The sequence below is a fragment of the Argentina anserina genome, chromosome 5 (genome assembly GCF_933775445.1).
Source record: "Argentina anserina chromosome 5, drPotAnse1.1, whole genome shotgun sequence".
NCBI lineage: Eukaryota > Viridiplantae > Streptophyta > Magnoliopsida > Rosales > Rosaceae > Argentina > Argentina anserina.
In genome coordinates, this window is record NC_065876.1 from 1,883,423 (window position 1) to 1,897,076 (window position 13,654).

Below are 13,654 nucleotides of genomic sequence, written 5' to 3' on the forward strand. Positions count from 1 at the left end.
ACGTGTCAATTATTAATTGGCTTTGGTCAGCTAACCCTGACCAGCCATGGTCCGGTAAGTTTCTTCTTGAAAATTTTGAACGTGGTAAGAATTTTTATAAGTTTTGGTTGGAAAAAAAAAGTATATATGCTGGAGAACTCAAATTTGGATACTAAATTATCGTGTATGAGATGTTATCATTGTTATGTATTTAGTACTGTATTCTTTGATATGATACGGTGTTAATCATCGTTATTTATCATGATCTATTGTTTTTTAATTCAGTACAAAACTTGAAACTTGTGAAATCCTTTTTAGGGTTTCAGATGTAGGAAATGGGCATGAAGTGATGGACTGATAGTGGAAGAGGAACGGAGATAGTTGATTAAAGAGAAAGGGAAAGAAAAAGCCAAAAGGAGAAAGGGAAAATTTACACAATGATTTGTATACTTCTATGCAATTGCGGTAGTTGATAATTGCTGTTACTAGAAGCCTAAAAATGCTACTCCTTCTCTAGGGTTATGACTTATGAATCATTCTTTCTCATCTTTGTTCTAATATATAATCAACATGCATGATTCGGAAAGGTGAGGATCAATAATGTGTTTAGCCAAAGACTTCCTAACACAGAGTTGTATGAATAATGATTTTCTTTATCTCTTTCATTTAACTATGAAACATAATAAATAGATACCTAATTGTAAGCAGGGTTTACTATTTCTTGTTATATACAATTATACATGTAAGTACTGGAACTTATTTTCATAGATTTCCATCTTCTAAGTTTTTTTTTTTGGTCAATAAAGGCTCCCATCTTCTAAAGTTGATATCGTGACAATTCGCCAATTGCCATCAGAGGCCTTCACCACATTACTTCATATATATGGTCCCAGAAACAATGTGACAATCATCTCCATAACCAACTTACGTTGAGACATCAAATTCCTCAAAAGCTCGATCGACTAGTTGATTTGTTGGAGCTGCCCTCTCCACCCTACTATAATAACTAACGTACTGTGAAGTTGAAATTAATTTATTACATCAAAATAGACTTTGTTTTGGTAGGAGCCTCCAAGTGATGTAGTTGTCCGTGGACATACACTATGACATTGACCTCCTCTTCGATCTTGAATCAGTCCTGCCAATTCTAGACGCTGGAAATAAATTTTTCGTGGGGTTTGCAGAATTGCAGTTATTTATATATGTATGATGATCTGGGGCCATTCCAATTCCATTGATGAGTACATATGTGTGTTTAAAGTGGTTAGGTATAAAAACACTGCTGCTCTTTAATAAAGTTTGAGAAAGCTAGTGAAAACACATGTAAAGCTGTGAACTAGTAGCTTGAAGACTAGGGTTTTCATGAGCAGAGAAACTACTCGAACTCAAAGAACAGATCGGGCAGAATTTTCCGTTCAGGTAATTCCAACTTCTAAATCCGACCACTATAGAACACTTCTTAAGCTCATCGCAGTTCTGTAAAATTAATGATAGATATGATCAGTCAAGTATTTGGGGCTAATCCCTGAGGTTAAACTACGTACACCCCATATATATATAGATTAATTGGCAGACAGCTCTAGCTGGGGTTATGATCTTCTTGCTCACTGGAATTAATCACACATGTACTAGGACTTCAGATCCGTAAACTGTAGTAGCAGACGATACGCAGAAGCTGGTACCGACAATTCTCTGCCTCAGTAGGTTTTTTGTTTTTCTCCACCTTTGCCATCAGTTTTCACCAAACAGTACTTACTATGTGATTATATTATAGTACAGATAGAATCTATTAGTTTTGTAAATACCTCTTCTTAATTAAGTATATATGTCTGCTTTGAGCTTCTAATTCATAGATGAAGATAATCCAAATGATCCATGATTGTTCTAAGAAGTTGGCATGTGAGTGTGCTCTTTCATGAGTTTCATCTATGATTGCTGCTGCCCATGATCCAATCAAGATCATATCTCTCATTGTACAAGCTACTCAATAGCATGAGATGATGGTAAAGAAAATAAAGATATAGATTATGCATAGATTATATATATAGAAAACCATTAACAATGTGCCACCAGACACCATTAGATAGCGCACTTTCTGGATTGACCAATGCATTGATATGGTACCCAACATGCACCTAATTTCAAAAGGAGTCCAAGTTTATAAATTTGGAAGTGACATAGTTTGATGATGTATAACTGTGCAATTCAAACCCAATTGAATTTCTTTATTAACTGTAGTTGGGGTTAGGTCTATTTGTGTCACTAGAAAATAGAAATAGACAAGAGTCCACCAAGCCTCACTCATTTAGTCAATGTTATGATTAACTTAATTTACTTCTATGTCTCCTTAGGTGAAAACATAGAACAACCATGCTACCATCCATATACCTAACAGGCTTCATGTCCTACTCCAAACTCATTTGAGATGTGCACATTTTGTCTTTTGACATTTGAGAATTGAGACTCTTGCACATTCTAATTGGAAAAGCACTACAAGAATGATTGAATGCCCCAAAATGCTAGGTTTTGTGCATTTGGTAGTGCTTGTCCACATTACTAGTCATCCTTAATTAATTCCCACTATAGGACCATGCAGGTGGTCAAAGTAATTGGGTTATTATCATTGTTATGAACTTATGATTACAACTTGTCCGTGTTCTAAATATCAGATATATCAGTGATATTTAGAAAACGATACGATATCACCCATATTGGTTGAATATATCGGTCAATGGTCAAATATTGGTCAAACTCCAATATATCGGTCAAACTTTGATTTTTTAAATTTTTCAATTTTTTAAATTTTTTTAATATTTATTTCCTCTCTTTTTTGAAAAACTTATATTTTTTTCTTCATTTTTTCATATATATTTTAAATTTTTATTATATTTTAAATATATATGATTAATTTAAAGCCTAAATAATCATTCTTAAATACATATTTTTATTATTAGGTGTCGTTCGTGTACTTTAATTGTCACAAAATCAATTATTTATTTTCTTTAGTTTACTTAGTACCGTTTTTTTAGTTTATTTGATACATATTGAAGTATAATTATATAAATTTTATTGAAAATAAGCAAATCCGATGAAACCGATATATATCGATATATCCCCGATATATTTCCGATATATCGTTTTATCCCTCGACCGATACGATACCGATAAACGATATTTAAACCATTGCCATCACTTGCTAATAGAATGAATTGAGAGCTTTCCATATGGGTCAAGGTAGCTAGGTCAATGCACCATCAATCCTTTTTCCTCTTGAACTTGAAATTAATATTCTTTTTTATCACCCAAATTGCTATTGCTAGCTGCTGATCATGACCTGGTTTGGTTTTTGAGTCTTACATGTGACAAAACAGTGGTCCTATTCACCAGAATGGAATAAGCTAGTTATTGAGAAAAATGAATTATTCAAATGCAATGAGAAGAATCAGTGATCAAACTAAATCAACCAAGATTCCTAATTGCAGGTTGGCCATATGCTGGTCTAGGCCATCACAGACTTTATCGCATCAAGACAGCGATTGCATTCATACTGGGTTTTAAGAATAAGGCACCAGTCGTTACAGATTCCAAGGAATCAGTGTTACTGGTCAACCCAGATTGAAGTTAACTTCACTTCCAAGTTGGAAGAAACACTGTTATTTTACAGAGATGATACATCTTACCGATTATGATCCTTTTGCTGCTGGTAGCTTGGACAACAAGCATATTCAGCATTCTGAGCCCTAATATAATTGGAACCAGGGGCGGACCTAGGTGCATGATATGGTGGACTCAAGTCCACCCACATTTTGGGCAAAAAAAAATCTTTATATATATATATATATATATTAGTATAGGGCTTTTACATTAGTAATGTTACTAATGATCTTATGTTATCCACAAAAAGAGCCCTCACTCTTTCTAGTTGATCACGATAGTGCCTACAACAATGACAGACTAACGAACTTATCACTCTCTTTCTGCTTCAATCTCGTTATCTTTCTCATTTGTAGTTCGTCTTATTGAGTTTTTTCAATTTTGAGGCCCAATTTAAATGTAATTAATTAAATTTTTAATTTTAAACATTGGAGTAAAGGACTTAAGATAAGATAATATCTACATTACCTTATTCATTAGTTTATTTATGTGTATATAGCAGCGCGTGTAATATGATCTAGTAGAAGATTAAAGATTTATCGAACCGTTTAATTAACTCTTGTATTTTTTTTTTTGCATATGAGGGATTAACTCTTACATCCTACTCTGATTAGGTCTATCTTTCTTTGTTTCAATTAATAAAGTTGTTTAGCACCGCCGCGAATTTTTTCGTTATAAAATTCAAGTCCACCCATTGTTAGATTCCTAGGTCCGCCACTGATTGGAACATCTTCAGGGCATTGCCCTAGTCAAATCGCCCAAAAGGAATTGGCAAATGGGGATTTCCAAAAGGTCGGTCCAGAGGCGCACTTCCTTAACTCAAGGGAGTTAGGACAGAGATTTAAGGCTACTATTAAGCAACTCTTGCAGTAACAAAGAGCATTACCCTAGTCTACATTGTCATAATCCCACAGACGATCAAGTCAAACAAGAAGTGGCAAATATTTGAAGCAGCTGAAAAGCCGACTAGCATTCTAGGTCTCGATCTAGTCTGGGATGCAATTCCAAGTCACTATTAGATGGAAAGGAGATCATACACACATTTGCATCTTGAATCTGAAGGACCAATTGGTCAGTAATAACAATAATGGAAAAGCATGGCAGCTTCGTTGGCCCCCTGGAACTGCAGACTTGCAGAGGAACGCATTAAGTGAGTGAGCTAGGAAGCACACGCCCTCTTCCAGTACTGGCCGATCTGCTGAATATTGAAGAATTCAATTGTAGCACCAACAAGAAAAGCGAAACTCAAGATTGAAACTAATTACAAATAAAAAATGATATCAGCAAAGTTAACATTTGATGAAGTTTTTGTTCATTGAAACATGCATTTCAACGTTCAAGCTAAGTGGCAAAAGTTTCGGTCACAATAGTAAACTATTCGGCTGTATTGTATATAGTTGATCAGATATATATATTATGTCTAATGCTTTTAGTTTTTCAAATGACTCTCCACATCCTCAAATTCGAAATCAATACGTTCCAATTACATGTAGGAATCAGGTATGTACATGGAAATTATAATGTTTAATATATGAATACACTTTGTTGTGCATTAGTCTGATAGGAATAGGAATAGGAATAAGAGAAAACAATCTCGTATTGCAATAGAATTCCTACCCATCCTATCTCTAGGATTCCTTATACCTATGGTACTATTCCCTATAAAACTGCCATGAATGAATGAAAAATTCTAGTATACAATAATGTATGCTATACATTTCACATCCGACGATTAATATTGTTTTGTGAGTGGGGTCAAAAAAATAATATTCGTTATGAACCGTCGGATGTGGGATGTATAACATACATTGATGTATAGTAGATTAACCCCGAATGAATCACACATTCTTTTAGAGGCTCCTTTACTCAATCCAATCAAACTCCTTCCCTTTCTGGCGTTTGAAGAGTAGCAAAGATGGCAGAGCGTAAGGTTATCAACAAGTACTACCCGCCGGATTTCGACCCGTCCAAGCTGCCCCAAGCCCGGCGGCCGAAGACCCAACAAATTAAGGTTAGTATGATGCTTCCGATGAGCATTAGATGCAACACCTGCGGAAACTACATCTACAAAGGCAGAAAGTTCAACTCGCGTAAAGATGTCGTTGGCGAGAAGTATTTGGGAACTCAAATCTTTAGATTTTACTTCAAGTGCCCCGAGTGCTCGGCGGAGCTTGCGATGAAGACGGACCCGCAAAACTCAGACTATGTAATGGAGCCCGGGACTATCTGAAACTTTGAGCCTTGGCTTAATGAGGATGAGGACGCGGATAAGGAGAAACAGAAGAGGGAGTCAGAAGAGACGGGAGATGCTATGAAGTCTTTGGAGAAGAACAGTGGATTTGAAACGGGAGATGGATATCCTTGCTGCTTTGGATGAGATGAAGTTCAGCCGTCCAGGCAAGCAACTGTGAGTGTGGATGAGATGTTCGAAGCTCTGCAACATCCGCTTGCGCACAATAAGAAAAGGCTGGAGTGTTAAACAGCGACAAGCGTGGCCCATGGACTAACTGTACCGATATTGTCCCAACTTAACCACTTCACAGGTGTTGGGTTTTAATCACAAAAGGCCTCGGTACAATTGGTTATTATCCACTCATTTATAAGCTTTATTTTCTTTGTCACTTCTTAGATGTGAGATCTTTCCTCTCCAACACGCCCCCTCACGTGCAACTTAATTTTTAGGTCCGCACGTGACAGATTAACATCCCACATACTGGGATGAAAGAAACTAAGGTCCAGTAACCAACGACACTTAGTGGTAATCCAATCGGAAATCTTCCGATTGCATGACAAAGTGGCACCCAACTCGGGCCCACGAAAGATTGGAGGCGCGACTGGAGAGGGACCCGCTCTAATACCATGTTAAACAACGACAAGCGTGGCCCGTGGACCAACTGTACCGATATTGTCCCAACTTAACCACTTCACAGGTGTTGGGTTTTAATCACAAAAGGCTTCGGTACAATTGGTTATTATCCACTCACTTATAAGCTTTATTTTCTTTGTCACTTCTTAGATGTGGGATCTCTCTTCTCCAACATGGAGGAGGACAAGCACTTGTAAAATCGATCGTATTCCATAACTCAAGATTATGTTCGAAGAATTCATGATCATGATTTAGATGATAATGAAGATTTATTAGAGCCTAATCAAGATCATAGCAAACCAACAGATGCATTGACGAAAACCAGTATTTTTGATAGCTCGAGCAGCAGAGGGAAACAGAATGGTCCAGAAGATTCTAAAATCATTTCCAAGTCTCCAACTGCTGGGCTGCTTGTAGTTAAGAAACAAATGGTGGCTAAAGTTAACAATTTGGCGAAAGTAGAAGACCAGAGACAAGTTGGGGAATATGATGGAAGCAATGTGTAACAATCTCTGTGCCAATTCTACAACAGTGATGATAGTGATGAGTAGTACTACCCAGATTGATCCATCCATAGACGAAATATATTTGAATTCAAGGCCTCTCTGGTACCATTCTTCACAAAAGAGACTGGTGTATCTTTTACGTTGTACAAAAAAATTCATAAAATTGATGTTATTGATGTTTATAGTTCCATATTTAGTTTCTGGATATCAAGGCCTAAAATTATTTACCTTACCATCCAGAACGTCTTATTTGCTATAGGGCCTCATTGCCATGCGGCAACTTGCAAGCAGCAGTTTTGTCTTTTGACTTGACCTGACCAAGCATCTCAGCTACAGTTCTGCATCGGCACTGGTTTCCTGGCCGGATCACATCCCCATAAAAAGCCATTTCAATTATGTCAAGCTCCTTATCTGCAAGTTAAAGAGATGCATGTCTCACCAGTTCTATTAAGTGCTGATAGAACAATAATTGTGTAACCCTAATGTATTAAGTGATATATGGCTTACCAATTATTGTTCTATCAGCATTTTAGCATCTCACACCATAAGATAAAATTAGTAAGGTATAAGTGATATATGGCTTACCACTTTAGCATATTTTTTAGCATCTTTTTTGCCTTTTGTTTTTAAACTCTCACCATAAGGTATAAATGGTAAGGTATACATATGGCTTTTGAATGACAACGGCTATTATTTGAAGCCTGATTGAAAAAACGGCTAATATTTTTTTTGTCAACATCTATAACGGCTAGTTAACAGACATTTTTGAAAATTCTATATAAACACATATTCATCACATCAAGAGGTGATGATGATCTTCAGGAGTACTAAATTCGGTGATTAGTAACTTCTTTTAATATTTATGTATTATTTAGTTATTTTACTTTTATGCATCAGTGTGTATGATACTTTTTCCGAGCTCGGAGGTCATTCTCGAGAAGATTTTGAAGAGGCCGTTAATTATCGTTTATAAATCATAAGTAATTATTATACATTAAAATAATTTAACTCGACCATATTCAATAGTTGACTCATATGAAAGAGCTCACTACGAGGTTCATGATGGTATAATAGTTATTTATAAAAAATAAAAATAAGCATGGTATTTATGGAGAAAATTAATATGTAATTAAAATTAAAATGGATATAATTGGAATATTAGAAAAAGTATGAGGATAGATTGAGAAGAAAATGAAAAAATAAAAAAAAATATAACTCATTTACCTTACGGAATGGAATGCCATAGATAGCATTCCACTGTTCACATTAGGCAAAAAAAAAATTGAGAAAATGGGGGATACCTTATGGTGAGAGGTGTTGGTAATGTATATTGATGGTTTTAGCTTATGGTGAGAGATGGTCTAAAAAAATAATGTAGCTTTAAATACAAAGTTGCATACTTGCTTCCAAAGAGGCGAGAAGGCATTCGCATAAGATAACCCACCAAACTATCTATTCTGATTTAACTCAACCAGATAGGCGTCTTAAGTTTGGAATATTTTTTTCCAAGACCTACCTACAACCAGATCAACATCAAAAGTTCACTAGCATGCAGTGATTGACGACTTTCAAGTGTTCATCAAAACTCCCGTTTTGGATTCAAAGCAGAAAAGCAGTTCACCACATGGATTGAGCAATGATGTTGGGACGATAAAGCAAGCAAGATCAACTAGATTAACAAAAGCACATTCTAAGGGTTGATTATAGCATGGACAATGGCAACCAACAACACCTGAGATTAGTCTAGTCCACCACCTTTCTATTCTCTGGGACTGCAAGTTTAGGGCACTAATAACTTGAAACAGAGTAGTACACTAGTAATGCACCTCGCGAAAAACAACAGATGCCAACACAAGACTAATACCAAAGAAAGAAGCAATCAAGGGAGCACATATACCTGTAAACTTGACATCACAAGAGTACCCTTTCAATTCATTCTCGTCGACCCCCTCTTTGTTAGATTTGAATATGTTCACTCTGTAGAACGAAAATCTGAAAAAACAAATGAGAGTGCAGACACGTGTACAAATACAATGTAATTTATTGATAATGAAGCACGAGGTTACAATATTTGTGAACTCCTCTGATTCTATCTCCGTATGTAACTTGGCTCAAGGGTGACATGCACTTGATCTTGAGAATTTGAGTTTGGATTTGAATTTGATGAAAACCGAGTGATTTGGTAGCTTGATGATTCTTCGTGGACTTGAATTTGGATTTAGATTTGACGAGAAGAACGAACGATTTGGTAGCTTGATGATTTTCGTGGACTTGGGTTTAGATTTGGATTTGACGAAGAACGAGCGATTTGGTAGCTTGATGATTCTTCGTGGACTTGAGTTTGGATTTGGATTTGACGAAGAACGAGCGATTTGGTAGCTTGATGATTCTTCGTGGAATTGGGTTTGGATTTAGATTTGACGAAGAACGAGCGATTTGATAGCTTGATGATTCTTCGTGGACTTGGGAGACTTCAGGATTTCTCGAGAGTGATCTTGCTCAAGTGATTTTCTCTCTTATTCTCCAGTCTCATTCTCTTCATGTTGAAAGGGGTATTTATAGTGTCAAGGCTTCTTTTTAAAAAATATTTTAATGACACTTAAAATAATAATTTTCTTTAATAGTATAATTAAATCAATATGTATTTTATGATTAATTTAAAATTAGTTATTTTCATAACTAAATTTAAACATATTCAAATAATTGATTTAATTATAACTTTAAAAAATTTATTAATTTAATCAAATATCCGATTACCATTTCGAATCGTCAATGACATTCAATTTCCGATTTAAGTCGGAATCACGTAGCTTCGATTATGATCATCCATTTATGTGCTGACACAAGTTTTATTTGGATCTGCACTAACATTGTTGACTTTTGGGTCACGTGTGCAATTTTTTCGGGCTTTTAGTCGATTTAATCATTTAATGAAGATAATTTACTTCATTAAATTTCATGTGTCTACACACTCTTGTTTGAAGAATCTAGCAATTTTCGGCTACAGATTCACCACATGCATTACAATCCAAGATCTCAACAAACTCAAACAAAAAGAAAAATTAAATCTTCTCTTTCGAATATATTGTGAACTGATAAACAAACAAAAAGACAACAGCTTTAGAACCCTTATTTCCCTCTATTACTAAGCTTTTGCAAAACCAAAATGCCAAATAAAGTAACCGACACTATTCTCTATGCTACAATGCAATCCAAAACTACAAGACCCAATCTTGGACAGGACCACACTACTTGAGAAGCAAAGCCCAGAGACCCAATCCAACAATGAGCTCAATCAATCAGTATATTTACTAAAATCGACAAATTCCAAAAACCCAGATCAATCATGAATGTAAATAAAGGAACTGAAGCATTAAACATTTAAACTTGAGAAAAAGAGAAAAGGTGGGGCCCTTGGAGTAGGGGAGGATGTGATCATACTCGAAGCAGAGGCAGCCCTGGCAATTGCAGAAGCGCTTACAGACAACGTTGCCGGCGCCGTCTTTGCGCCACCTCTAAGGGTGTCGACCTGGCACTATTGCGGCGTTCGACCAGCCCTTGCTCTTTGCTTTTGTGTTGAAGAATCACGGCCTATCTTCGCTGTTACTGCCGCCGCGAGAGCGATGAGGTGAAGATGAAGACGATGACTATTAAATTATGTACTTCTAAAAAATACCTTTTTACATCTCAGGTTAATATACAAATATAAATTTTATAGTTAAAACATAAAAATTTTCAGAAAATCACATATTCACAATAATAATAATTCATTTTTCCACACAATAAAAAAAAGAAGCTAGAAATCTAATCCTCGAAAGTTGTTCTAACTGAAGAATCCATTGTTCTCAAGACACGAGTTACTGTTACTGTTACTTGTTACACTAATTATGTTGACTTCAGCACACAACTTCATCGAAGTGGAAATTTGCCTTGCAGTAATTTCTTGTACAAAGTTTGCAAGATTAATCTATCAACGTGTAAGGGCAATAAATTTTAATAGGATGCAAATTCGCTCCCCGCCTTTGATCTCATACGTCCAATATAAACATGGACACAAAGCTATGCTAATAGTGCAAAACTTACAAACGATTTATTTATCTTAAGTTTTGTACTTTTGTTTGTTGTTGTTACCACTACCTGTGTTCCAACTAGTTTATTGTCATATATTTATCTACTACGGTTTAGTACACAACTTCAAAATCCTTCAATTCAGCTGAATTGTGGAGATCATAATAAAATTACATAATAGTGGAAATAAGAAAAAACATGATACACATCAATACATATTTATGTATATTTTATCAGTTATCCTTCCACTATCAAGTTAGTGATAAACAACAAATGTTTCTTTATCCATCAAGGCATGTAGGGCATTGCATATTGACGTCTATTTTATAGAGGCTTTCTCAAGTTAACATCTGTTGGACAATCACTGAATTACATGATAACTACGAAGTAAAAGAATAGGCAGATATGAAGAAGTTATATGTGATCATACAATAGGTCTTCGTCCAGAACAATCGGGTAGAAGAAACATCAACACTCACTTTTTTAACAGCCGCATATGTACCCATCACACCAACAGCCACAGCCAAAACCATAATGCTTCCGATGATCAAGACTTCCACATCAAATTTCTGATATAGACGGAATATCTTCAAGTAGCACACGCATGGAAGCAAAATGGAAATCATTACGCCAAGAATTGCGCCAACAAGTCCTGTCAAAGACTCAAAACGAGGAAAAGCTAAAGCCACTATAACTGTGCTAACCAACAACAAGCTCCTTATGAGTATCCAAAATGGCTTGCTCTGCAATTTCTTCGGTAAATTCATCTCGATGGCATCTGCTATAGGTGAGATTATCAGTGCATACTTCACTAAAGGAGCAGCTAAACTAGTGTATATGACAAGTTTTGAACTGAGTTTGCTTGGAGACATGTTCAGAATCACTTGAGACTTTACGTCCTCTCCATACATCATATTACCAAGAATGGCCACCAGCATGTAGTTAACAGTGCATACGAAAAAAGTAATCACCAGAACCTGAAAACAAAAACATTTGTTTTTTTTAAAACATTAGTTCAATCACATGTTAGGATAGTTTAATTATTATTATATATACTAATCAAACAATGGTTTTGACGTGAATTACTATACCATGAAGATGTGATTTTTTTTGTTTGTTTCATTGAAGAGTACAGGACTGGAAAGACTGGATGTGCTCCATAACAAAATGCATACAAACTAAGAGCAGTCGGAAGTCCTTTCCAATCGAATATCTCTTCTCTTGCTCCGGAGAACCCTACTCCATCAAAACCAACCCAAACAGTGCCGCCATTGATTACAATGGTCGAAAAAATCCCACATAAAGAGATGTAGGAAAGCAATCTCAAATCCTTTAACCACATTGAAGGTATTATTATCAAACCCGCAAGCATTGTGAAAAGTGGTTTTCCGGCCACATGAAATCCACCAAAATTGACTCTGAGGTGTGGGAATAAATTAACCAAATTATCAGCCTCCATTATCAACAATCCCGCTGGGACTAAGTAAACCTCAAGGTATAGGAAAATGGATACAAATATTCTGCCATTTCCCCCAAATGCCCGGAAAGCCACGTCGGAATACGTCTTTATTGATGTGCTGGTGTTCATGCATTTGGTGAGCAGCAATCCGGTGTGGCAAGTTGTAATAACCATGACCAAAAGAAGACCAAGACTTAACCATCCAGATTGTGAAAGTGCATAAGGAGTCGTATGCAATCCGATTCCTATTACAAGAGTTTAGGTCTGATTAAGACCTGATTTGAATGAATAGTTGAACAAAAATTGAATTGAAAGAAACAATAACGAAAGAGTCTATGTCTGGTTAAACAATCATGTGAATAAATAGTGGAACAAGAACGAAAATTGATCAAATTGAAACAAACAATTGCGAACCTGATAGGGCATTGAATCCATTGAAGCAAGTCTTTGCAAAACTAGCTCCTTTAGTACGTGGAAGATCCATTAGCTGATCCGCCATGGCTAGCTAGGTCTGTTTTTCTTTCTTTTGTTTTCTCCTGAATCCTGATAGTAGAACATAATAATCAACATATATCTGAGTAATTCTCACTTTACAACTCTCTCATATTAGAAGAGCCGGATTATCTTGAATACATTGATGTAAAAAAGAAGAAATTAAAGATAAACTCTTATAGACACATACCAGGGTAAGCAAGTGAATGTGTTGGTGTGAGAGAACAGTGAGAAGAGTGAAGCGAAATAAAAACCCCTGAAGATTTTCGGAGATAGTTCTTAGTGTACGGAGGAGTTAGTTATGTTGATTATAATTTCTTTTCAAAGTCTCTCCCTTGAGATTAGGTCAAACATAGAATTGAATTAGACAATTACGCCTATATAAACGTATTTGTTCATCTCTAAATCTCTTCCCTTATTTTCTGTATCGGAAGCAAATTTTTCGCTCACCTCTATCGTGCCTACTTTGTGCCCACTCCATGCCCACCTCACAAAAAAATGCGAAGTACCATTTTTTCAACAAATTTATAAGTATGGTTATTATAAAATACACTTGTCATTTTATTGTAAGGTGAGCATGGAGTAGGCACGGTAGAGGTGGGCGACAAATTTGTTTCTTTCTGTATCATT

At 35.9% G+C, this 13,654-nt stretch overlaps 2 protein-coding genes and 1 pseudogene across 2 annotated transcripts; 1 reads left to right on the forward strand and 2 right to left on the reverse strand.

Annotated features, from left to right (window-relative positions):
- The first annotated feature begins 5,481 nt into the window (after window positions 1-5,481).
- Window positions 5,482-6,112, forward strand: LOC126793913 (uncharacterized). The gene is given in 3 exon segments (XM_050520543.1): window positions 5,482-5,958; window positions 5,960-6,015; window positions 6,018-6,112. Coding segments are annotated over 3 exon segments (561 nt in total). The 5' UTR covers window positions 5,482-5,548.
- Window positions 6,113-7,183: 1,071 nt separating this feature from the next.
- LOC126793917 (uncharacterized) lies at window positions 7,184-10,845 on the reverse strand. The gene is given in 5 exon segments (XM_050520549.1): window positions 7,184-7,416; window positions 8,903-8,982; window positions 9,976-10,021; window positions 10,418-10,652; window positions 10,834-10,845. Coding segments are annotated over 5 exon segments (531 nt in total). The 3' UTR covers window positions 7,184-7,258.
- A 608-nt stretch (window positions 10,846-11,453) lies between these two features.
- Window positions 11,454-13,031, reverse strand: LOC126793919 (amino acid transporter AVT1I-like; annotated as a pseudogene).
- Between the last annotated feature and the right edge of the window lie 623 nt (window positions 13,032-13,654).